The 24,803-nt window shown below is 32.4% G+C and overlaps 4 protein-coding genes across 7 annotated transcripts; 3 read left to right on the top strand and 1 right to left on the bottom strand.

Moving 5' to 3' along the window:
• The first annotated feature begins 1,828 nt into the window (after positions 1–1,828).
• Cog1 (conserved oligomeric Golgi complex subunit 1) lies at positions 1,829–11,888 on the top strand. 3 transcript variants are annotated; one of them, XR_011781248.1, is made up of 4 exons: positions 1,829–2,025; positions 3,703–4,819; positions 4,896–7,407; positions 8,071–8,225. XR_011781248.1 is itself a non-coding variant. In XM_040717021.2 (3 exons), the coding sequence occupies exons 2-3, from the start codon at positions 8,930–8,932 to the stop codon at positions 11,752–11,754; spliced, it is 2,676 nt and encodes an 891-aa protein (XP_040572955.1). In that variant the 5' UTR covers positions 1,850–2,025; positions 8,071–8,929; the 3' UTR covers positions 11,755–11,888. The 3 variants fall into 3 exon arrangements, 2 of the variants coding, with proteins under 2 accessions (XP_040572955.1, XP_071746260.1); XM_040717021.2 differs by lacking the exons at positions 3,703–4,819; positions 4,896–7,407 and adding an exon at positions 9,456–11,888 and having other exon boundaries at positions 1,850–2,025; positions 8,071–9,306; XM_071890159.1 differs by lacking the exons at positions 1,829–2,025; positions 3,703–4,819 and adding an exon at positions 9,456–11,888 and having other exon boundaries at positions 7,270–7,407; positions 8,071–9,306.
• On the bottom strand, positions 5,243–6,438 carry LOC121122013 (uncharacterized). Its single transcript, XM_040717022.2, has 2 exons — positions 5,681–6,438; positions 5,243–5,617 (listed from the first exon to the last, which is right to left on the bottom strand). Exons 1-2 carry the CDS (start codon positions 6,436–6,438, stop codon positions 5,458–5,460), a joined length of 918 nt encoding a protein of 305 aa, XP_040572956.1. The 3' UTR covers positions 5,243–5,457.
• Positions 11,889–11,913: 25 nt separating the features above from the next.
• LOC121122016 (glutaredoxin-1) lies at positions 11,914–12,644 on the top strand. The gene is made up of 4 exons (XM_040717024.2): positions 11,914–11,936; positions 12,031–12,156; positions 12,216–12,332; positions 12,392–12,644. The coding sequence occupies exons 2-4, from the start codon at positions 12,058–12,060 to the stop codon at positions 12,500–12,502; spliced, it is 327 nt and encodes a 108-aa protein (XP_040572958.1). The 5' UTR covers positions 11,914–11,936; positions 12,031–12,057; the 3' UTR covers positions 12,503–12,644.
• A 2,875-nt stretch (positions 12,645–15,519) lies between these two features.
• On the top strand, positions 15,520–18,430 carry LOC121122113 (puromycin-sensitive aminopeptidase-like protein). 2 transcript variants are annotated; one of them, XM_071890035.1, is made up of 3 exons: positions 15,520–16,490; positions 16,565–17,995; positions 18,051–18,188. In XM_071890035.1, exons 1-3 carry the CDS (start codon positions 15,578–15,580, stop codon positions 18,059–18,061), a joined length of 2,355 nt encoding a protein of 784 aa, XP_071746136.1. In that variant the 5' UTR covers positions 15,520–15,577; the 3' UTR covers positions 18,062–18,188. The 2 variants fall into 2 exon arrangements, with proteins under 2 accessions (XP_071746136.1, XP_040573053.1); XM_040717119.2 differs by having other exon boundaries at positions 16,565–18,430.
• Positions 18,431–24,803: the final 6,373 nt, after the last annotated feature.

The following is a 24,803-nucleotide window of genomic DNA, read 5'->3' as shown; positions in this document are numbered from 1 at the left end:
AAATCAGCAATAGGATTTTGATTTCCTTATTAAATTATATTAATTAAGGGCCTTCCTGTATAATTTGTGTCATTTCATACCCTGTCATTGATAATATTATCAATTCAATGTTTATAATTATCAAAAACATTTATCTAAATAATAATTAACAGTTAGCAACAAGAGAAATACAAAGGACTACCAACCAAATGTTTTTTTTTCAAATCTTTCCTTCCCCTTTTGACAGTTGTGGTTGAGAGTGGATAAAAAAGCTAGTCGTAAAAAGCTCACATCTTTGATACGTAATGTAACTTGCACTTGTACCCAACATTGCCCAGTGATTAGGCGACGACGAACAGATAAACGTTGCTTTATTAATATAGATATTACTTCCCAAGAAGGCCTTAATCTTACTCTACGTTTTTCATACCCATATTCACACGCAATTACTCAATACTTATATGTTATCTCCTCAAGAATGATAGAATAATGATAACAGCTTGATAAAGTAAAAAAATCTTTAGGTTGTCAACAGAAAATTAACTTGTGTGTTAGAAAATGCTTAGGATTTAAAACGAAATATAAATAGATTAAATTTCTTTTACTTTTTTTTATGTGAGGCACAAGTTCGTTGCTATTGCCTAGTTTGATTATCACGGCATTACCTCGCTAACACAAAACATCCTATGTATTTTGTTGTCAGCTGTCGATCCCATCCTCTGGCTTGATATGTCATGTAATAAGTTATGAATACTTATGCTCTGTTTCCGAAAGGACAGGAATATAATTTCTTGTTCATCTCTCGACGCATATATATATTTATTGGTCATCTTATTATTTATATGAAGACATTTTGGCTATCATATAGGAATTCAATGTGTAGCTATATTAAAAAACAATATTATAATACAGTATCGAATAACATACTAAAGGATTTGAATATTATGAAATGTATACATTTTTAAAATTATGGACAAATAATATGACAATGATAGTTGTCTGGAAGAACTTCAGAACTAAATGATAAGCTATGATTGAGTTATTGGCCTAAATACCAGAAGATCTCGGGCCTTTGTTCTGTTTCTTTTGAAAGAAAGGTTGCGTGATCTAATAAAGGTAACGGCGTTTTAGATAACTGACCCTAAGAAGTAAAATATATGAAAAATATTATATTACATCGTTATACAATCATATTTTCATTTGTCGATAAAAATTAACAATTAAAACGGAAAAAATAATATATTCTTTTCGTTTGATATCCCTACATTTTCGTCGCTAATCGATCAACAAACAAAATTTGTACAAATTTAGGCATTTCAAATCAATTTTCAGTCCTTATTACCTTAATTTAATTGCAAATATCACTGTATATAATTGGCATCAAGTAGAGTTCAACGCTTTTGAGTATTTTTTGTTTATTCATAAAGCCATTTGATGGAGCTTCATGAGGATCGCCATCTGTCAGGGGCATTTGCAGGATTATATTTGGGAGCTTGGTTTTCAAAATTTCTATAAAAAAAATCCAAAAGTTAAAATTTTTACAAAAACATTTAAAAAATCTATAGCTCTTCACAAAAAAATACATTTTTGGGAAAAAAAAATTCAAATAAAAAAATTTCAATTATGAAATTTTCATTTATTCAAGTAAATTCCAAGAAATTGCCTTCTCCGTAAATCAAACCCTTTCAGTCCATATAAAGCGGGGCTAATAAGAGCCCTACCTTAGACAAACTATACATATACAGTATATATAATTTATATAGGTATTTTGAGTGCCCGTATGCAGAGCAGAAGCTGCAGCAACACCGTAGTAGTTTAATCCTCCCCACATGCTGACATATAGAATGAATAAAAAAATGTAAATATGGATTTAAACTTGATTTCGACAACAGTTTTGTTGGTTCCTCACTACTACGTGCAAGAGTTCTTGAAACTGATCATCACCTCCTCCTCATGTGTAATTTACTCAGTATTATTACTAGTTAATTTAGTTAGTTTGATCTATCAACCAGGAAGGAAGGCGGAGGCAAAATGTCATTTAAAGTGGTAAGAAATAGTATTTTTTTATGTGTCCCTTTCAATTGCCAATTTTATTAAAGAAATACCAACTTTGGATTTCCGTATCTAATAAAATTGTAATAACTAACCCCTACTACCCTAGGTTTTGTCTGTAAATACCATGAAATATAAAATAAATCCTTACTTATCTGTTAAAAAAGTAAATAAAAGAAGTTGAAAATTTTGGAGAGGGAGAGGATATCGTTATACAAATATTAAACTTCCGTATCCTTTAGTTATAGGTATAATAATCATACGAATGAATATATGTATAAAGTTTTATAAAGATCAAAGTAGGTAGAAGTCAAACAACGAGTTATACATACTATGTCCCTGGATTTGTATAACGTATTTACAGGGTAGTCCGGATACATTGCGAAAATCATTAAAGGCTTATAACGAACAAACTAGATGGGGTAAATCCTAATGTTATTATTATTTGAAGGCTAAGTTTGATTCCCCTCTCTAGATAACCTTGGTCACACGGCGCCGGATGCTTTGGCAGGCCTGGGCGACCTCGTGCGGATCTCGCTCAGTCATTGTACGGGTACTGGAATTCTTCAGGGCTTCCACAGACGAATGATACGTAGCACAGGCCTCATGTTCGACCCTCCCCAGAGATCGAAATTGTATGGGTTCAGGTCCGGGCTCCAAAACTGAGAACATTTTGTGGCCAAGACATCCTGCACTTTTTTGGCCTTGTGGGCCGATGTACTGTCTTGTTGGAAGGTGTATTTTTTCCCTTGGGCTACCCCATCCATCCATGGAATGTAAATTAAAAGTGAAAACCAGTACAATGGGAAAGCTAGATCCGCACGAGGTCGCTCGGTCCTGTCAAAGCTTACGGCGCTGGATGGCTGAGATTATCAGGAAAGACGGATTTCATTATGAATAATTGAATATCATTAAATGTAGCTTTCAAATAGTAAAAAAACTATGGTTCTACCCCCATCTAGTTTGTTGTGTATAACCCTTAAAAGATTTTCCTAATTTATCTGGACCACCCTGTACAATGTATATACAAAGCTACATACCTTTTATGAAGGGCAGTTAGATACGCAGATAAGTATTATATAAAATACATCTTTTTCATATATATATAGATCTTACATATGACTAGTAGGTAGAAGAAATAACTTTTTCTTAATTATTTTTGATACAACAAGGAAGAGAATGCCTTTTGCTTAGTATCATAATTGGATACTGTTATTAGATCATTCTACAGCGCTATTCGTTGAACACAATATCATATTATCATACCTAGCTAAGTGGTTTGTTTCCACCAATAAGGGTTGTATTACCGGTCATTTGTGATACCTTGGCTATTTCATAGACTAATAACATTAGCATTGTTCCAATTTATCTACGATCCTTCATATATCTCTTATATGTAAGATAATAGAAAAATACGGAAATCCCCCAGGTTAAGTTACTTCTTGATACTACAGGTTAATTATAACTATGTATTGATTACCCAGACGAAAAAAATAGCATTAATAATGAAAGAACTAACTACGCTAAGTACTACCATATTTTGCAAATGGTTCCTTATTGATAATGATTAATATTCACAATAACCGTTTTCCACATTTCCTGGTTCATACCTAAATATTTTTATACCATAGTTTGCCACCCGTTTAGCCCTTTTCTTTTTTGCATTTTCAGATCGCTCTGTTCTTAATTGCTTCTCTCCTCACTCCCACATCCCGTGGACTCCCTTACCCCTCCTTCGAAAATAGAAGGATTGATCGGGTTGAACATAATAATGATGAAACTAAGGAGGATCAGAATGAAGGTCACATCATTCTGGTCGAAGAGCTCATTGCTGACGATCGACGTGCTACATATGCGATAAATAGAAGGAATAAACTCCATGATCTCAGAAAATTTTATCCAAATGTCTCCGAAAAGGAACTGATTATAATGTTACTTAGTAGGAGACCCCTAAAAAGAAGTATTCATCGGGCTCAAATCCTTGTGAATCCCTCTCAACACCCCAAACTTGTCTTTCATAACGCCAACAGCAACAAGCCATCCTAATCCCTTTTTGATCATATATCATCAACTCCTTCATAATTCGAGTACTAAAAAAATTAATCTCAAGAGAATATATCCTCATGGATGTTTAATCTGTGGATCAAGGGCATTCCTTTATAGAAAAAGCAATACAAATGTGAGCTTGTAAATTTGAGTAGCAATTCGTGTCATTGTTATTTAGTCAGGGTTCATAATTAAACTAATCAATATTGATGAGGCATATATTATATATATAATGGACTAATTAATTCCTTATTATTTATTGAATGAGTCATATGAACCTATTTAAACAAAAAGATGTTAATTATATATATATATATATGTTATAATTATTATAATATATTGAACTATATGTTATTATCTTAAATTGAACTTTGAACTTGAAAAATAAACTTCAATTTGACTGACCTACTTTTAAGCCAAGTATAATTTTTTTCTACAAAAGTTACTTATTTCCGTGTTCTACAACTAAAGATGTTTCTACAAGTGAAAGAAAATTGACATAATTTATTAATAAATTTTAGTAAAAAAAACTATCAAAAATATGAATTTCATAAAACAAATAATATATAATATAAGTTATGAATTAGGAGCAAAAATGGATTAATCAACCATTATTAAAATCGCACAAATCTTTTGAGGATAAACAGATTTTTTAACCTTATTTTCAGTATTTTACGGCAAAAAAATATGCTTTATCATAATTTTACAGAAGTAAACATTAATTTTATATTCTACTCAATGGGTAAGTACGAAAATTATACTCCATGTTGAAATGCTTCCTAATACTACAAGTTATCCCTTCTTTTCCCATCCTTCAGAGCGTAATGGATAAAGTGATTTAAATATAGAAGATAACATTTATCTTGCTAGAGTGATGAGCAAATACACATTCAATCATTCTCTTTCAGATTATAGATAATTTTAAAGCCTTAAGAGTACTTCAGTCACAAACCTATACTTATCAACAACATGTGGAATGGGAAAAAATATTTAAACGTATTCATGTACATCATGATAATCAATACATACTTTCTTTCAATTCAAGGTGTGTGTTTGCAACACCTGTTGGCTGTTACATATCTAATTGACTCATATAGATAAATAAAAAACAGATATAAAATTTGAAATATTTTTCAGAAAAAAGAAAATGACAGTCTAACCAAAATCACATTAAATGCAGTTTTTATTTAAACATGGAAAAAAAATATGGTGAAGAAAAAGGAGTAACAACGATGAGATGTAAAACAAATGGATTTTGCATTGTCTTTTATAATACTAATAATGATTATCATTGAATATTTATCATTCAATGGAGTGATATTCACTTGTATTCTAATTTTCAGGGTATCACAGCCTCCCTTTCATTGAATAAACAGGAAATTACGTGTCCTTCTTCTTCTTTTTCTTCTTTGCTTTAGGCTCTTCTGACTTTGTTAGATAAATAAAAGATATAATAATGATCAAAGGTATAGCAATTACAGCTAGACACATCAAGGGATTCTCTTTGAGTAAATCCACGCAGAGTTGAACTAAATCATCACTGAAATAAAAACAATAAAAAGTATTTGTAAGAGACTCATTTGATAAGGGTTTTTTTACTTACAAGGCTGATTTCGGCATTGGAATAGACTCTCCCTTCTTTTCTTTGTATATCTCGGTGATGAACTTTGACATGGAGTCGATATCAAATTTGTCCGAGTCATAGCGATACATTCTTCCTAATCTGAAAAGAATAATGGACGGCACAGCATCCACATTGAATCTCCTTCCCGTGACCGCTCCAGTGGAGCCACGATTGACATTTCCTATATTAATTCTCCCCCGATGTAGACATGCCAGTGTTTCCATGCGTGGGAAGAGGGAGACACTCTCTGCAAGATCCTCTTTAAAAAAGAGTACAAACCAGTCTCCGGTGGTCGCACCCGTGGCAGCCTGAGTTAAATGCTCGAAAGACGTGTCTGTGAGGTCACGACTACATTTGTCCTTGTGGGCAATCAGAGTTTCCAAGAGCTCTTCATCGGAGGCAGCTCCTTTGTAAATGACGGGAACTCCTTTGCGGTAAAAGACGATCATGGAATCAGAGCCAACATGAGGGTCAATCTCCTTTTTGAGATCATCATCCTCCAACTTGACAACCCAAGCGTTGAGGGAATCCACCAAATCCTCTCGAATGGCAGAGAGTTCGTTCTCAAGGGTCTCTTCCGTATCCCCTCCGAAGAGAACCACCACATATTCCTCCTGCTCCGTTAATTTCACTAGTTCACTCTTGTTAGAAATCTGCTCCAGCTCCCCGTACACTACTCCAAAGAGGACGCAGAGGATGAGCGGAAATGACTTGAAGGCCCTCATGAGTTGGACCATCGGCTTAGTAGTTCGCAATGTCTCAGTTGTAACTTCAAAGTGCCTAGTGGTAATAAAAGAATTGAATTGAAGTTTCAGCGAGCAGTTCCTCGGCTCACACACGGAACACTCAAAGGAATATGGAACGCGCTCTTTTTATGTACTTGACGGCTGTGCAAAAAAAAAAAGATCAATTCAGAACGGAAATGCAGTCAATTAAAACTTGAACAGCTCATATCTTACTCATTTTTAGAGCAATCTTCAAAAATTGTATAGAAAGTTTAATAATTAAACAATTATTATTTTAATTCATGGTTTCAAAAAATGCCATGCAGTAATAATAACCACCTAACCCACACTTTTTCTAGTCGAATTAGTTCAAATCTCTTCAATATTGAAGTTATAATTTTTATTTTTAAAGTAAACTGTCAACTTCATACAAATAAAAATTGCAAGTGTTTCAAAGAACTATTCAAATGCTAATTGTTTTTCAAAACGTTTTATTGAATTTTGAATTAACTACATTTTAAAGTGCATAATTATGTATTGTACTTAATATATTATGTGCTCAATTATAAAATTGGTTTATATTAAAAATATATAATGCATATATTCGTAACCTTGAAAAGATAATTGTTAAAGGGGTATAGGATTCTATCAAAAAAAAAAAATTATTAATAAAAATGGGTATGATATGAGGAGTTAAAGTTTAAATTTAAAGCATTAATTTTATAAAAATGAGGAAAATATATTGCACTCTAGTCAAAATAAGCGCACGCCCAAAAAAATATATTGCTCCATCTTCATTGAATCATTATTATTTAATTCAGTATTATCTACTTTCAAGTCACACTCGGACTGACACGTCACTACTAACAACAACAACCTTTTAATTCCATTTCAACCTCCTCATGACGTCAACATTTACTTCATTTCGCCGCTACATGTAGCATCTAATATTTTCCAAAGGACTATCTTCTTTCACACTCCGTAACCTCTCTTTCTTTCATTGTACATTTTGATTAGTAAAACTATTCTGACTATATCTTTCACGTCTATTACTAACTATAAAATAGAAAATAGAAAATTTTTTTCTATATAATAAATATAAACAAAAGCAGTAAACAATACTTTCATCATGACAATTCTATGGAAACTTACTATCAAAATTCAAGATATATTCGGGCAAATTTTAGGGGAAATCTTGGCTGGCCACACCGCAGTTGATTCAATTTTGTAAAATCAGAAATTTGAATATACAACCTTTGAATGAATTTAATAAAAAACCATATAAAAACTATTTTACTAATGTTTAAGAGAAGGTGATTTAAAAAAATAGTAAGATATATTGTTCTCAAAAACTTAATCAAATGAAATATCGCGATAATTTATTGAAAAGGCCATAAAAAGATTTGCTCTTTTCTAAAAAGTTAATTACAAAAATAAAATATCTCTCCCCACCCTAGGCATTATTTTCTAAAATAAAACTTCAAAAATAAGTATTTTATATAAAAAGAGATTGCTTAATTATTTTTTTTCCTCAAGACAATAAAAAAATTGTTAAGAAAATGTAAAGTCTCGTTACAAATATTTGAACAAATATAAATAAGCGAGTTTTCCTAATTTTTGTTATATTTATTCCTATTCCAATAGAGTTTTCACTGACGTCATACACTGCATCAAAATTGAAGAAAACGCCATTTTGGGGGCACAAAGTTGATATTATCATGTGAACTAATTACCAATGTATCTGTATTTAACTCCATCAAATGACAATGAATAAATAAAAACTCAACACATGCATTGAACACTACTTGGTACCAATGATAAACAGTGATATTTGAATATAATCAAAGCAGTATGTACTGAAAATCCCAATAAAATGTCTAAATCTGTACAATTGAGGACGACAAATGTACAATAATAAGAGAAAAATATTTTTGTCTTTCTATTGTAATAGTTAATTTTTACCTAAATATGGAAATAAGATTGTATAACAACGTAATAACACATTTTAGGATCAGATTTATAATAAAACTAAAGAATAAAGTAATACATTTTTGATAAAAAGTAGGATTTAAGTCCTTTACTTTCAAATTTAATGAAATAAGGGGTTCATTGTAATACAATTTGGTTGTTAGACACCCAAAATGACCGACATCAAATGAATCACCTCTCTATAGACTGTTTTATTCATAATTCTGGATTATCTATGTAGGTGAGAATCTGAGATGATCTGCATCATAGAGAAAGACACGCTGAATTGCAATATTTATGAAGAGATGGGTTTGAATACAACGCTATTACAAGTCCATATGAAGAAGGTGTCCCTGTATCAAACGCCTATCGTCAAATGATTATCCTTTCTCAGGGTATTATGTTTGTTAACTCTGGCTTGTTAGTATTTTGTAGTGAAGAAATTAATTATTAAATTAAAGAAACCACTAACAAAGTCATAGAAGGATCGAAACGTCACTTGATTCTTAGTAATTACTATTAAGAATTCTTGACTATGAGCATGAAAATGGGTGTTGCACTAATCCTGAACGAGGAAACGGAGGAGCTCTTCCGTTCCAAGACAATCGATGAAATGAAAGAAATATCCAGTAAGTTCTCTTGGAGCATCGGAGAGACGCGAAGGGAACTCCGAACCACCGTAGGGGAGCGCTATCGAGATCTCCTTTCCGCTGCAGAAACTATTGTGAAGATGAATGAAGAGATCTCTTTACTCTCTTGCTCCTTGACGTCTCTCGTGGCGGATGTGGAGAAGATTTCCTTGTCGCCCTCATTCAGAAGGGACACAACTCCAACTGGAGCAACGGGTCTTCAAGAAATTTCTCCTTCCAATCTACCTTATTTGAACGTTGCCTCTCAAATTAAACTTCTAAGGCTTGCTCACTCTCCATTTTCATGATCCATTGCTTTACCGCAAAATTAATTGATATTTTGTTTTTTATTATAATTAGCTTTTAGAAACAAATCTCTTTGCCAAAAAATAATTGATATTTCATGCTAAATGAGTAGTGATCAATTCTTAGAGATATACCAGATCTGATTTGGTCTCATCTGGAAGGGGATTTGTACACGAGTGTACAGCTCTATCTCCTTGGATCACATGTTCGAACAAATCTCATTTGTTCATCTCAACATGATGCAACTATTGTGAAACAGAATTTTCTTCCACTCATTCAGCGGCAATGGGAGTCTATTTCTCATTTTCGTTCGACGTTACTTTCCTCCTTGGATAAAAAACTAGCTTTAAAGGGAGAGGACTCCACCCTTTTGGCTGGAATGGTTCTTTTAGATCCTCCTGATTCACCGCTATCTCTATACAAAAACGTACTTTTGAAGGTGCGTCGCTCTAGACTTGAAGATATTGTCGTCTCATCTATTTCTGGAAAGGATTATGTTGCAGAAATATTGTATACGATAAGAAGCACTCTGTTGTTTTTGAAGTCTGCTTTTATTGATGGGGATCTGAGGGAGTCCCTAAAGGATTCTCAGAATCCAACTCTGGAACTGCATCATTTATTTACGGCTCTCAGCCCAATTTCTAAATTTCTTCCAGCTGTTATCAAGGATTTCATTCCTTCAGTTCTCCTTAAAGAGACTCTTCTTAAAGCGGAAGATGTTAGAGAAATAACGAGAGAGTGGTTGGATGAAGTTCATGAATTCTTAAAGAAAGAGACGAAATCCCGAATCTTAGCTCACGTTTCAACCATTGAGGGTCTAGCATCCATTAGAAAACGAATATATGAGATGTTTTCTGGACTTAGTGACGAATCTCGATGGGACATAGCTTGTAAAGAAATCCTCGGTTCATCTTTAAATCTTTGGAATGAATTTTTTGATGTTGTGTTTGTTGAAAGAGTTGAGTCATTAATTGAGTCTAAGGTTGGGGGAAGTATATATGTGATTGAGTCCAAACTAGATACCCTTATGAAGAGTAATGAGGTAAATAATGAAATGAACTTATCTAATTTCATATGGAGTGAAGGTAATGGCACCAAAAATGAATTGTCCATGCAAACTCTGTGCTTTTCTCCTGAAGTCCAAAACTTGTGTTCACAATTTGATTCTACCTTCAAAAATCTTTTGGAAGATGTCTCTCACTATGTTGCTACAAAATCTGAAATGGACTATTTAAAAAAATCTGTTCTTAAAAAGAATAGCCCTGAACCTTTTAGCCTTTCAGCAAATAATGAGCCTGTGCTTCAGTACGTCAAGACTACCATTTCGAAACATATTAAAGATCTTTTCTCCAGAATCAATCAAAAATATAGTAATCAAAATAATGAAACACCAGATGCAATGCTGATTCATATAGGTCGTTTATATCAAGCCATTCCGGAAATGTCGCCATTTTGGCTTGAAGCTCTTACTAAGTCAGTCGCAGATGACAACCTTTTGAGCCTTCGATCTAAAAAGGACAATATTTTAAATGAATTAAAAGTAGAATTTGACCATCAAAGCAAGTTATATTTCGGTTATTGGAAGGAACACTGCATTAAAGTAATTGATCAAAGTATTAGTTTTGGCGATGGAGATCAAAAAACTTATTTAGAAATACTGCCAAAATGGGAATCAGTGACAATTTCCGAAGAATCTGAGGATGGAAATGTCGTTGAATCAGTTATAAGGATTCCCAATCAGCCCTCTGTTGTTCTAGTCTTCTCTTTGAATAATATTTGCAATATAATCTACAACGTGGGTCCTCAATCCTTCCCTGCTGGTATTCTTAATTCCTTTTCACATGACATTTGTCTTAAATTATTGTGTGTCTATGAAGAAAAAACTGTTAAAAAGTTGCAGAAGATTCCTCAAGACGTCGCCTTTCAAATCTTATTCGACTTAAAATTCATTCATCATATCATGATTTCTGGGGATTCATTTGAATTGACAGAGAAATACAATGATATTATAAATTCAGTTGAAAATCATATCGATCCCTTCGACCTAGACGTTTTTTCAGAACATATAAGCAATCGAGTGCAAAAGTCAAGTGTAGCCTATCAGTGCCTATTTGGTGGTATCATTCCATCAAACAGGTTCTATATTTTGAATTCCCTCAAATCTGTGCAAACAAATCTGACCTCCAGTAAAGATCAAAAACAGTCACACAATCTCCTAAACACAGCCCAGAATTCAAAGACCCGGTTTCCTCTACTTCCTATACCAACAGGTGGAAGCAGTGGTCAAAATATTCCACGGGCTTCTCTTACAAGACTTGTGCCGGATTTGAACAGAAAGAAAAGCATTACTAAAATTGCAGAGTCAAATCTGTCTAGTGGAGGATTTTTGAGTGCCGTGAGCTCTAGTTGGTTTGGTTCTAAATGATCAGAACCGAGCATATTCAGTTATTTGTTGATTTTTATTATTATGGGGAGAAAAGGAAGTAAATTCCTAGTATTTGCTTGAAGCGTTGTCAAGTAACAACTTGGCTTCAAAATAAACAAAACGCTTCGCGTGTGGTAATGTAGTTTTTGTTTAATTATTATACTGACAATTGTTGGAATAGTGTGTGTATAAATTTTAAATAATAAAATATGTTGAATGTTTAATACATATTGTTTTGGATTTTATGCTAAATAATAGTCTTTATTTTATTTTCAGTGAAGCTTTTATAATAAATCATCAAATATGACTAATAAGGATAAAAGTTATGTTGAAGGACAAATTAAGTCCAAGAAAGTATTCGTCATCTCTAAAACTTACTGTCCATTTGCAACAAAGGCCAAGGTTTGCTCACATCGTATTTCCTTTCATATCGAAATAACCGTTTCATATTCCATATTTAGGACGTATTGAAAAAGTATGACATTTCACCTGAGAACATAGAAATCTTAGAAATTGATGGATCTGAATTTTGCGAGGAAATTCAAGACTACATGAAAAGTCTCACTGGAGCAAGAACGGTATTATAAGATGATTTTTTTCAGATGAGATATGAAGGTTAATGTATGTACTTTTTTAGGTGCCTCGTGTTTTCATTGGAGGTGAGTGCATTGGAGGGGGATCCGAAACTGAGTCCCTGCACAAATCCAAGAAACTGGAACCCATGTTGAAAAATGTTGGTGCAATCTAATATTATTCTCATATACTGAATTACTTAATTCCACCTTTTTTCCAAAGTTATTGATGTTATTCTGAATTAAAAAATATCCTATGCTTCATTTTTGATACTATTATTTCCTTTAGAATAAATGGCATTTATCAATATCATTAAAGTTATAAGTGTTTCTTTAAATTAGAGTCCTTGGCAAAAGTTATGCACATATGTAATAGAATGCTTCCTTGAAGTTGTTGAGTCTAAGCTCATTAAAAATGTACCTTATAAAAAAATATACCAAGGTAGTAACAAATCGGATAATAAATCTCAAATAACGAGGTTCTTTTTTGTCACATACATAATAGATTATAGTTGAAAAAAATTTAAGTATAGAGGAAATCGGAGACGGTTTCGACACTTTTTGTTTCGCCTCTATTATTCCGAGTTGATTTTTCTTAGAATCGCCAATTTTTAACACAACCTATTTACACATGTTTACAAAGTTTTCCCAAAAATTCTATTTGGATGCAACCCGTCAATCGTAGCAAATGTCCCCGAAACCAGGAAAGGTAGCGACCGTTAAAAATATCAAATTGGAGATAGAAATTTTATTTAAAGTGGTGTAAATAATACCTTTTCATGGTATTGAATGATTTAATTTCAATGTAATTTCAGATATAATAAGGCAGTTAAATCCAAATATAGGAAACATTTCTATTTTTCAGATGATAAGTTAACATTATCTGGATTTTTTCTTATATCCGAAGTAATTTAAACAAAAACAGCAATTTTTGGATACTTATGTAAATAAGTAATTTTGAAACTCCTCATTTTGAGGTACCCAGTGTTAGATGAGATCCTGTTTTTGACAGAACATCAAGGATTTATAGTCCATCTTTAAGTACAAATGTTGTTCAGTTGGCAATCACAATATGCATTCATTGAAAAGAAATGGGAAATGAATTTAAAAAGAACCATACTTAAAAAAAATGGCTTACAATTTGTACCTATAAAAAGGAAAAATCTTCATGGAAATTCTTCTTTCTTATGAATTCCTATGAAGTTGATACCAAACAATGGAAAGAAAAGTTGACATACGGACTTTTACCTCCACCAACGAAGCTGAACGGAGTTTATGTTTTTGCCACTGTTAGTTTGTTAGTCACCAGGATTTTGGATTAAAAGTTATTGATCGATTTTTATCAAACTTGGTAGGAAGATTATAAGGCCATTTAATTTTGAGAGTTAAAGGTAACACAAAACGTAAAAAAATCCATAATCGACCATAAATTTGGAACAAATTGAGAAACATCACTCAATTAGATTTAATGCGGAGGTTCCCGCTCGAACGAGTACCCATTCTAGTTTACTTTGTGTTTCTTCTATACATAGAACACGCCAATAATGATAACGAAAGAATGGAATTTCCAAACTGTAAAATATATATTTTTTGTTAAGACAATTTGGCTCTCACCCCACGACTCTAACTTATAACTTTAGTTTTATAATTTATACAAGATCCTAATAGAATAATTAGTAATTTGAATATGGTTAAAAAATGGAGAAGAAATAAACTGAACCTAAACAAACGTGATCTTAACTCATATGGTCTGTGCATCTGAGTTTTGTAAATGTAATCCATACTGTCTCATATTTGGAACAGTACCGAACGTTTTTAAACGTGTATGATCAATGGACAGTTCCGTTTTACCCGTTGGATTTGTTAGTAATGACTAATGATTTAACATCGGTCGACCTACAAGTGTGCAAGTGTACTTATTACGCTCAAAACAGTAATTGTTTTAGTTAAGTAAAAATAGTAAGATCTAAAATAGTATTAAGGCCGTTAGTAGTGTTTTAAATAATGTTGGAATGGGCATCGGGGAATTTTTTAGAATCGCCTTCTCACAAATAAAAAGTAATGAAAAATCTATAAAAAAGTCGGATGTGTCAAGTTATGAATCTAACTTATGTTATTCTTTGCCTGAGGTGGTGAGTTGGACTTGGAAGTTACGACTTGATACTTTATTGGATTTAATACCATATTAAAAAAAATCTCACAATCATTTCAACTTTTTCTAAAAGATCTATACAAAATACTCTTCATAGGGGAATTGTAAATAATTATGACATATTCCCACATTAATTTTTTTTTCACAGTCATACCAATATTTTCAGAGTACATTAAGTACTCTTTAAGTGGCTCGGTAGAGCGCAAAACATATCCTCCGTTCAACATCTTTGGCGGAGGCTGGGATATAATTATTTTATATCTCCCAGGCAGAGGTACCTATAAAATTATTATATATTATTGAACAGTGGAGTTTTAGTTGAGGTCATTACTTAGAGAAACTTCTCCCCCGTAGCCCTTATAGTCATTATCGAAAAATAATTAAAATATTAAATCCCTCCTCCCACTATGAGATTGGATTTTCACAGATGCTACTGAACAAAAACAAAAAAAAACAACCTTAACAGTTCAGTATGGACACTATGTAATAATTATGAACTAGAAAGAAGCACGAACGAAATCTGAAGACTCGAACTAGAATCCATGAAAATATTCAAGGAATTAGACAGGACAAAGACTTGTTGACTTCCAGTATATGGAATTGTTTCCACCTTTTCTATTGACATTCAGCAGCAGGAGATGATTCACGAGTTATTTGTCTCACCTCTCGATGAATTTGTTGCCAGGATTTTGTTAATCTTAGGGAATACCTTTTTGATTCATCTGTACATGGTGGAGAAGAGTATTGAAAAGAAGGCAGAAACAAAACGAAAAAGAGACGAATGTATGAACGGCTGAAAGAATACAATTCAATGGTTTTTGTCGTTGTTCGTTCAATTTTTTTTTCAAATTGAGGAGCTCGAAAATGAATGGAAAGCAGGATATGGGCAAATTTTCTGCTGAATTTCCAAGTATGATTGTAAATTATATCCTCAGTTATAAGATTTATAATTATTATTCAATCGATATAAAAATGACTAAAGCATTTGGAAATGATTTGAATTAATTCTTTAAAATAAATGTTAAATTTTTGATTGAAGAATTAAGTTATTTTTCCATTTATTCATGTATATTTAATCATTATAACTTATTATCTAGCCATGCTGCGTGATCCTGCAACCATGTCTAGAGTACTTGACCTCTTCAATAGAGGAATTGCTGGATATTCAAGGATTCCTAATGGAGTTAAACCAATATCCTACAAAATCACACTTCAACCCAATTTTACAACTTTTGAATTTGAGGGAAGAGTTGAGATTGCCGTGATTTGTTCAGAGCCATCTGATGAAATTATACTTAATTGCAAGGACTTGATTATTCACACTGTGTCAATTTATAGTTATACGGATAAAGGATATATTTCTTCTTTATACTTTGTGACGGACGAAATTCTTCTTATCAATCTTGATTCTCCCATGCTTCCTGTTACTGATCCAAACGATGTTTCAGCTATCATTCAAATATCTTTTCGTGGTTATCACAGGGATAACCTCTCTGGATTTTATCGAACTTTACAAAGAGATAATAGCTATGCCGTAGTTTGTCATTTTGAACCAACAGGAGCCCGATCAGCTTTTCCTTGTTGGGACGAACCCGAATATAAAGCATATTTTGATGTGTGTTTATCAGTTCCTAAAGGCTATGTTGCTATTTCCAATATGCCTCAGGAAAGTACGAAAGCATTTGAAGGCATATTAGGAGAAATACAACCTGAAGAGTATGAATTGATCATTTTTCAAACCACACCTCTCATGTCAACATATCTCATGTGTTGCATTGTTGGGCACTTTGATTATATCCAAGACACAACTACTGATGGTATTCCCTTACGCATTTATACTGATGAAGGTAACTCAGAGTTAGGACGATTTGCTTTGGATATAGGGATTCAGGCTCTCGACTTCTACAAGGACTTTTTTGGTATATCGTATATGTTACCTAAATTAGATATGATAGCTATTGGAGATCTACCCATCAAAGCTATGGAAAATTGGGGCATTTTAACTTTTAAAGGTGAGCAATCAATAGATTAATTTTTTTTAAATTCTCTATAAAAATATTTTTTAAATTGTTTTTTTTTATGGTAGAAAAATACTTGCTGTACAATTCAAATTTTAACTCCAAGAATACAAAGAAAAAAATAACTCGACTTGTTACACATCATATAGCTCATCAATGGTTTGGTAATTTAGTAACCATGAATTGGTGGACTCACTTATGGCTAAAAGAAGGATTCGCAACTTGGATTCAAACTCTGTGTACAGATTTTTTATTCCCTGAATGGAATGAGTGGGCCTCATTTATAAATGAAACAATGAACCCAGCATTAGAACATGATGCATTAATAAATTCACATCCAGTGCAAACTCCAGTTGAGGATCCAAGTGAAATAGGACAAATATTTGATATAATTCCTTATAATAAAGGAGCATCTGTTATTCGAATGCTCTATAATTGGCTCGGAGAAGAAAAATTTCGATTAGGGATCAAAAATTATTTAACCAAATATTCTTTTTCGATTGCTACGACAGATAACTTATGGATGGAGTTGGAATCTACTTCTGACTTTCCAGTAAAAGATGTCATGTCTACATGGGTACAACATAAGGGATTTCCCATTCTTTCATTTTCAATGTCCAAAAATAATAAAGGTATATCTCTTTCAATTGAACAAGAAGAAGTCAACCCTTCCTTGGATGAGTCTGTGCCTCCGACGATTTGGAGTATCCCAATCAATTTAAAGAATAAAGAAGGAATTACTATCTTTAAAGGAATCATGAAAGAAAAGAAACTTACTATAGAAATCAATGAATTTGATGTCGATAGTGATTTTATTAACTTCAATTCCCAATGTTGTGGTTACTTTCGAGTCAACTATCCACTTTCAGCAGAGTATGGGGGTTTGAAATGTTTTTATGGTGCGATTGAAAGTCAAAGTATATGCTTAAATGACCGAATATGTCTGATCAATGATCAAATAGCTCTCACTCTTCTTGGAAAATCCAATGCTATCAATGTGCTAGAATTTGTAAAACATTTTAATGATGACGATGATTACGAAGTTTGGTATTCGATTTCTTCTTGTCTTCATAAGTTTCGCATACTTTTGTTGGATGAGCCACAAGGACTTGACGCTTTTAATCCATGGGTTTGCGAGTTTCTCTCAAACCCAATACATAAATTTGAAGTCTTTAAGGCTGAAAATGAGAGCTACTTTGTTCCTCTCATTAGATCTCTTCTTCTTATAAATCTGATTGAATCAGGAGATAATGTGATTATTGATGCTTGTTACAAACGCTTTGAGGAATTTAAAAAGAATGGGGATGTTTTAGATGCTGACATTGTCGGGCCTTTATATTGTGCTGCTATGAAGAGGGATTCTTTAACCAATTTCGGCTTTTTCTTATCTTCTATTAGCGAGAATGAATCCGCTGAAGAAAGGAGTAATATTTATACTTCATTTGGTTTTATAGATGAGGCAATGCTACTGAAAAATATATTACAAACAGCTATTGATGGTACTTATATTCCTAATCAGGATTTTAATAATATTTTAACTTCAATGTCCTCTAGGAGTGCTCTAGGAAGGAATACAGCATGGAGTTTCTTCAAGGAGCAAAGATATATCTTTGATGAAAAATATAAATCCGCAATCGTCTATTATCCGAAGTTAATAAAAAGTTTCATTTCAAATTTTGGTACTCAAGAGGCTGCAGACGAAGTAGAAAATTACTTTAGAGCAGAACCTGCCTTGTTAGCTCAGCGAGTCATTAATGAAGGAATAGAGAAAATAGACCTTTTGAGAAAATGGAGGGAAAGGGATTTATTACTCACAATAGATTTTTTAAGTTCCCATTCGTGATGTATTTATTTTCTCTACAAAAATTGTCCATATTCGTATAGTTATTGTACCATATGAATAATATTAATAAATAAATCTAATTTGAAAATTATATATTATGCTAATTGATGTATGCATACATAAAATATAGGCTCCAAATACTCTATATTTTAAAAGTAATCAATAATGATTCATCATTGTATATGAAGAATAAATGTTTGTACATATTATCCAACTTACCATTCTACCTATTTAATGTATTATGTGCCTATATTCTTTAAAAAAAATAATAATATATATACATATATAATGTATATATGCCCATATGTAAGCATACAATAGGGTTTTTCATTTTCCGAGAAATGGTCCTTGAGTGGGATACCGGAAAATATTTGGAAGATAATAAATACTGTGAAATTTAAGTATTTCTTTTTATATTTTAACAAGAAAGTATTCATATAAAACTAGCCTTACTCATATATTCTCAATTATTATAATTCATTATGTTATTTTACGCCTTAAATAACAATAATAAATAAGAGTTTTTAGCAGTTGAGCAAAAATACTGTTGCACAGTGTTATCACTTGTGATGAAAATTGTGTGTATTTTGGGCTTGAAAAAAACCAAAATTCAACATGGCCACCATGACAATTTGAATAATGTATTTTATAAGCACATATACATTTTTAATCCGAAATGTGATTCCTGATCATAAACTTAACTAGTGTTTTTAATCTATAATAATATTCAAATGGTTCCAGCGCTGTTTTAGTGAAGAAAAAATTAATAGTCCCAAAAATAAAAAAATATTTTTTTTTCAATTTTTTGTGCTATTTTCATCTTTATGAATCAAGAACAGAACAATAAACCTATTTTAATTAAAGATAATTTTATATTGACTTGAATACCCAATAAATAGTTATACTAGTTATAAAAATAAGTAGAGTAATCTTGTCCTTACAATGATTAAATGAGAGTGAGTGAATCATTCTCACATAAGAAATCAAATATTTGAAAAATAGATATTTAAAAAATATAATCGTGGTGTAAGTGCCAAATTGTTGTAGCTAGAATACTTACTTTACAGAATTAAGCATGGAAAATCCATTCTTTACTATCAATAATTGTATTTTCCATTTTTTTACAAAAAGAAAAAACCAATCATTTTAACCGTATAAATTTTTCTGTTTTCCAATATTAATATTAAATAGTATACTTCTAGGATTACATATATCATAGATTACTTAACAATTAGATAAATTATTCACTTTTAAAATTACAAAACTTCTATTTTATAATAACCATTATTTATGTATGTTACAGAAAATTTCAAATTCAATATTTTCCTTTTAAACCAGTTTTATATAACACACATAATGCTAAAAAAGACATTTTGATATCAAAATCATGTATCTAGCTTAAAGATTAAGGAGGTTATGACCAATTTATCATCAGAATTTCATCCCTTTTTGTGCTACAGTTTATGTAATAACCTAGACCAAAATCTGTGATCTAATATGATATTTCAATAAAACAACACAACTTTCTTGATCATCAAGATAATTGAATAAAATTTTCAGGAATTGCAAAGTACAGTACTTTGCAAAAGATGTTATTTTTAAATACCTAAAATTGAAAAAAAAAAAATAATAATACTAAGACAAAGTACTTTCATATTGCACAGTAATTAAGATTGAAGGTGCTAATGTTGGATTGAAATTTAAGTACTTTTCATCGATAGATTTTTGGATACTATTTAAATAAATATATTAACGTACATTATACATTTTGTTTGATCCATTACACCCAATCTGTGATTTTGAAGGCTATCTTGAGGTGACTTATTTTTCAGCATATGGTACGATTAAACGAAGCATTACATTGAAAATATTTTTTGACTAGGTGAAAGATTAAGAATTTATCTACATTAAAAATAAATTATGTCTCGTATCTTCTGGAATTTTTTTTTTTTTACAATTAGTGTTGAATCGGTCTTACGACTACATTTGTAAGCAGCCTTTATTCTTCCCTTGTAGGTTTTTTTTAAATCGGTTCGGTCTTTTTCTCTATTTATCAGTCCTTACAACGATTAGTCGGCCCTTCATTACTACAGTCCTAACTTTATTTTTATTTCTTCACTTCTAGCTAGGATTGAATAAAATAATAACCAAGAAATAAATAAATGATAGATAGAGTGTATAATGCTTTGAGTATTATTCATTCTAGCTACACAATTTTAACTTTAAACTTCCGCCAGGTATATCGTCTCTTTTACCAAGGTTATGATAAACTTCAATAGTTTAAATCACGTAGTTAGTAACTACGTCCTTTTAACTGTTGTAGTTTTAATTAAAGACCGATAAGAACTGGTCCTAGAAATGATAAAATTAATTAGAATTGGGATTATAGGAATGTAGTCTTTTGAGTTTTTTAGGCCGATCCAACACTTTTACCAATACAAAACTTTTCCTAATACACCAATTTTATATTCTGAAAAAGTTGATCAAACTCTCTCAAAACGACCCACCCTAAATTGTACTGGGTAGGGATTTTAATTCTGCAAAATTTAAGCATAATATATGTACTTCAATTTATTTTCCAAATTTAATTCAGCAATTCACGAATATTTTGTTTTTATATGTAGGGTTCCATTATGGTGAAGGTAATCGCTGAGCATGGGCCAGGTCTTGATGAGAAACTCCTTCTACATGTTGGCCAATGTCTCGAGTATGGAAGCCCGCAAGGAGTCAACAGTGTTATATGCCCGTTTATTGGATTCTCCTTCCAAGACGTCACACACATAGTAGTCCAAGGGTTGCAGATTCGGTGAGCTAAGAGGTCACATTTCCATTGTCCCCACGAAGTCTGGAGTGTGTTTTTTTTTACTCTATGAAGGATCACGAGCCTTTCTTGCAGGTGTTTATATTTCCCAAACCATCAGATTGAATGTAAGCCATGGCAACATCGTGAATAGTTGATTTGGGAAGCTTTGTAAACTCAATAATCTCTTGGGGCTTTCGCCCGGCAACGGGGAACACAAGAATGGCCGCACAGATCTCGTATTCGGTGTACATCTCAATAATTTTGTACTTTTTCCTATACAATTTCGTTGATTAAGTCTGATGAACCCACTTTTATAAATATAGATTTCAGGGGGTTTAAACTTACTCAAGATTTAAAATGTATATACAATATGGCAAATCTCTTATAAGGGTTTTAATTATCATCTTAGAGAAATTAACATTGCTCATTGTGTATAAAGACATATGGCATGGATCTTATTACATATTTGAGAAAAACAAGTCTGTAAGATTTTGAATGCCAAGTACATTATATAAAGTATTTAAGAAATATATGCAAATACATTATGTGTATAATGAGGTGATTTATTTTTTTATCATTTCCTCCCAAAATGATGATTTAAATTTAATTATAACAATGAGGTCATTAATTGCTTTCTTATTAGTTATTATTGTAATAACATATAATGACTTTTTCAGACTTTGAGCCTATTTAATTTATTTATACATATATTTACATTAAGACCCTATTTTAAATAGTTAATTAAGAATATGTTTGGAGATTAAGGGCTCGTCCATTTTGCAATGTTATCAAAACGATGCTGTATCTAGGGTCCGTGCATTGTTTTTGAAAGCGGAGCGGTGAATTGCTAGAGATAGGGTCTGTTTAAGAGTTTGAGAAGAAGGCAGGAGTGAGACATATGGTATTACTGAATTAAGACCCTTTTTATATTAGCTGCCTGTTATATGATTTGGAGTGGAAAAAATGAATTACTGCTATTAAGAAGAAAAGCTTATAGATTTACTGGGTGTGCAATCTATCTATGCAGCCACTTTTTTGCACTCTCTTAAACAAACGCTGACTCTTAAGCAGGTTACTTTTTTTTTAGACAGCTTGTTTAAACCTGCACCATTTCTAAAAAAAAATGGAATCAATTGACGAATTTTTTGTCCTAAATATTTGGAATAATCCTCCTTGGAATCCACACCAGAAGCGACAACATAACAATTGCTCGAAACCTGGGACTTCGAAAGACATTATTTTGCAAGGGAAGGTGGGAATATGAGGCCTCTAAACGTGATTTTGAGCCAAAACCAATATATCCTAAGGTAAAACGTCGAAGTAAGTGTGACTGGATGTCAAAATTGATAGCCATAATCCAAAAAATCGTCAATGAGACCCAGGGAAGTCCATTAGGGCAATTGTTGGAGGAGCTGGCTGGTCAGAGTCGCTTGTGCGACTTTTGCATTCCCGAAAGCTTTCGTTACTAAACATACACATATGAATATGGACCAGATCTTGAGAAAAGCCAGGGAAATTTGCTCAAGCACCCACTTCATCGATACATGCTCTGGGTTTTCTCGGATGAGAAAAATATTTTCAAGGACAAGAAGGTCAACCCCAATAACAACTACAATAACAATAGGTGGTTGGCCTTTCTCCCCAAGGATTTACCTGTCGTCATTCAGACAAAGCCCCTGGCCCATGCCATGGTGTTTGAACTCGTTAGCTCCGAAGGCCACGTCATGCCTCTTCATGTGTTCCGCAAGGCCTCAGGGTGGATAAAAATATCTAGAGATTCTTGAGACCAGGGTGAAGCTCTGGATGATATGGTTACCAATAGGAGACTTTACATGAGGTAACAGGACTCATGTCCCTACCACACCTAAAAAAACAGTCTCAAATGGCTCCAAGACAATTTGACAACTTTATCTCACAGGACTTTTGGTCTCCAAACTCCCATATCTGAATCTGATGAAATTTTTGTGTTTGGGGAGCACGATCAAATGAAAAAAAAACCCAATCACATGCAACACCAATTAAGAACTTATCAGTTGTATCAAGAAGGAATTTCAGGATTTTTCAAGGGACCTTCAGCCTCGTATAGGAACTTTAATTAAGGCTGGAGTTGATTTTATTGAATAAAATAAATCAGAACCAATCTTTCAGGATCTTGTTTTTTTTATTTTTTATTTGATAACTTGTTGGAGAGAAAACTGGATTAAAAAAAATCCTTTTTGCTGTACAGATAACTTGCACAACCTGTATATTTATTTTAGACAGGGGATAGTTCTTCTTTTAGAGGGAGATGTTAACACCCTGTGACTATTAAATAATTAACAAAGAAGTGGAACAAGCACAAATCAACCGTTTTTCCTTTTCTAATAACTATACTTAGTTTTTTCTTTACACAGATCCCTTCCATAAAAATAAATAATTTAAAAAAATTCTTTACTGCTACATATTGGGTAACTAACTCAGAAGGAAGAGGTAACGTTCCAGGGCGCAGTAAGGTGGGGATGACTTTACCAAATTTTGCAACGGAATAAAAATTATAATTTTTGCAATTAAAAAATGAAATTCGAAAAAAACCAAGCTCCCCCTGATCAATTTTAAGGGAAGTCTAGCTATACAATACATAGTGATGTAAATTGTTTGTATTTTTTAATGGGTCCATTTTTTTTTTTTTTTTTTGAATTGATCAGTATCGGGGTTAGAAGACGAGCGAGTGTGTGTTTGGTTATAAATTTAAGAACCAGAAATAATTAGATTTTTATTTTTAAAAATAATGGAAATTTTTGGGGTAAGGTGGAAGTGACAGCAATTTTTTAATTGTAGAATATGGGTCTTTCAGAGGATTTTCTATTAGCGTTGCAACTCCAGAAACTCGTTTTCTCTTGGGTTATACCTTTAACCTGAAGCTGGCGTTCATCTTGGGCAAGCCATAACAATGGTCGTTTGGTATAAAATATAGGAAGTTTAACAGATAGTCTATCTATACATAATTCTATCTTCGATATTTTAACGTTTGGGGTCACAAATTTAGGGATATCATTTTCTATTCGAAAAGTGTATTCTTGTAATCTTTATTATTTACGAGTTTATCATATATAATAATATATACATATGATTGGTTATTCTTCCTCTGTATAGAGGGTGCTATCGAGTACATAAAGAGGTCCCCACAATAGTCAGATTAAGAATCCTGACACGATCATCTATACGGACGGTTCTAAAAACGAAGAGGTAAACACTGGGGATGGATGGGATCAATTTTTCATTCAATGGTTTCATCAATTAAGAGGCCTCTGGGTTTCAAGTAGAGATTTTCGCCATAACAAAAATTTGTAGAAGCTCTTCTTAAGTACGAAAAAATACTGAACAATGTAATAATCAGGTCAGACTCACGATCAGTAATTACTGCAATCTTTAGTCCACTTACAACTAGTAAAGAAGTTTTAAAATGTAAAGAATCCATCATAAAAGGAATGAGTGAGAAAAATATACATCTAGAATGGTGCAAAGGACATTCTGAAATAAGAGGAAATGAATTTGCACACCATCTTGCGAAGAGGGGTACTGAGAGCTAAAACCAAGTTGCTTTTGGAACGCCTCTGAGCTACATAAAGAAGGTAATCCATGACTTTTTCTATCAGTATTGGGGTAAAAAAGATCAAAGTAT

The sequence above is a fragment of the Lepeophtheirus salmonis genome, chromosome 7 (assembly GCF_016086655.4).
Source record: "Lepeophtheirus salmonis chromosome 7, UVic_Lsal_1.4, whole genome shotgun sequence".
Lineage (NCBI taxonomy): Eukaryota > Metazoa > Arthropoda > Copepoda > Siphonostomatoida > Caligidae > Lepeophtheirus > Lepeophtheirus salmonis.
The sequence above is the reverse complement of the archived record's forward strand: the minus strand, read 5'-3'. Positions and strand labels throughout refer to the sequence as shown.

Excerpts from the sequence above, each read along its gene's own strand:
- LOC121122016 (XM_040717024.2), top strand. The coding sequence starts at position 12,058 with ATGACTAATAAGGATAAAAGTTATGTTGAAGGACAAATTAAGTCCAAG. Across the intron at positions 12,157-12,215 it reads CATTTGCAACAAAGGCCAAG|GACGTATTGAAAAAGTATGA; the intron begins GTTTGCTCACAT and ends TTCCATATTTAG. Across the intron at positions 12,333-12,391 it reads GTCTCACTGGAGCAAGAACG|GTGCCTCGTGTTTTCATTGG; the intron begins GTATTATAAGAT and ends GTACTTTTTTAG.
- Cog1 (XM_040717021.2), top strand. The coding sequence starts at position 8,930 with ATGAGCATGAAAATGGGTGTTGCACTAATCCTGAACGAGGAAACGGAG. Across the intron at positions 9,307-9,455 it reads TCTCAAATTAAACTTCTAAG|AGATATACCAGATCTGATTT; the intron begins GCTTGCTCACTC and ends ATCAATTCTTAG.
- LOC121122013 (XM_040717022.2), bottom strand. The coding sequence starts at position 6,438 with ATGGTCCAACTCATGAGGGCCTTCAAGTCATTTCCGCTCATCCTCTGC. Across the intron at positions 5,618-5,680 it reads CCAATGCCGAAATCAGCCTT|TGATGATTTAGTTCAACTCT; the intron begins GTAAGTAAAAAA and ends TTTTTATTTCAG.
- LOC121122113 (XM_040717119.2), top strand. The coding sequence starts at position 15,578 with ATGCTGCGTGATCCTGCAACCATGTCTAGAGTACTTGACCTCTTCAAT. Across the intron at positions 16,491-16,564 it reads GGGCATTTTAACTTTTAAAG|AAAAATACTTGCTGTACAAT; the intron begins GTGAGCAATCAA and ends TTTTTATGGTAG.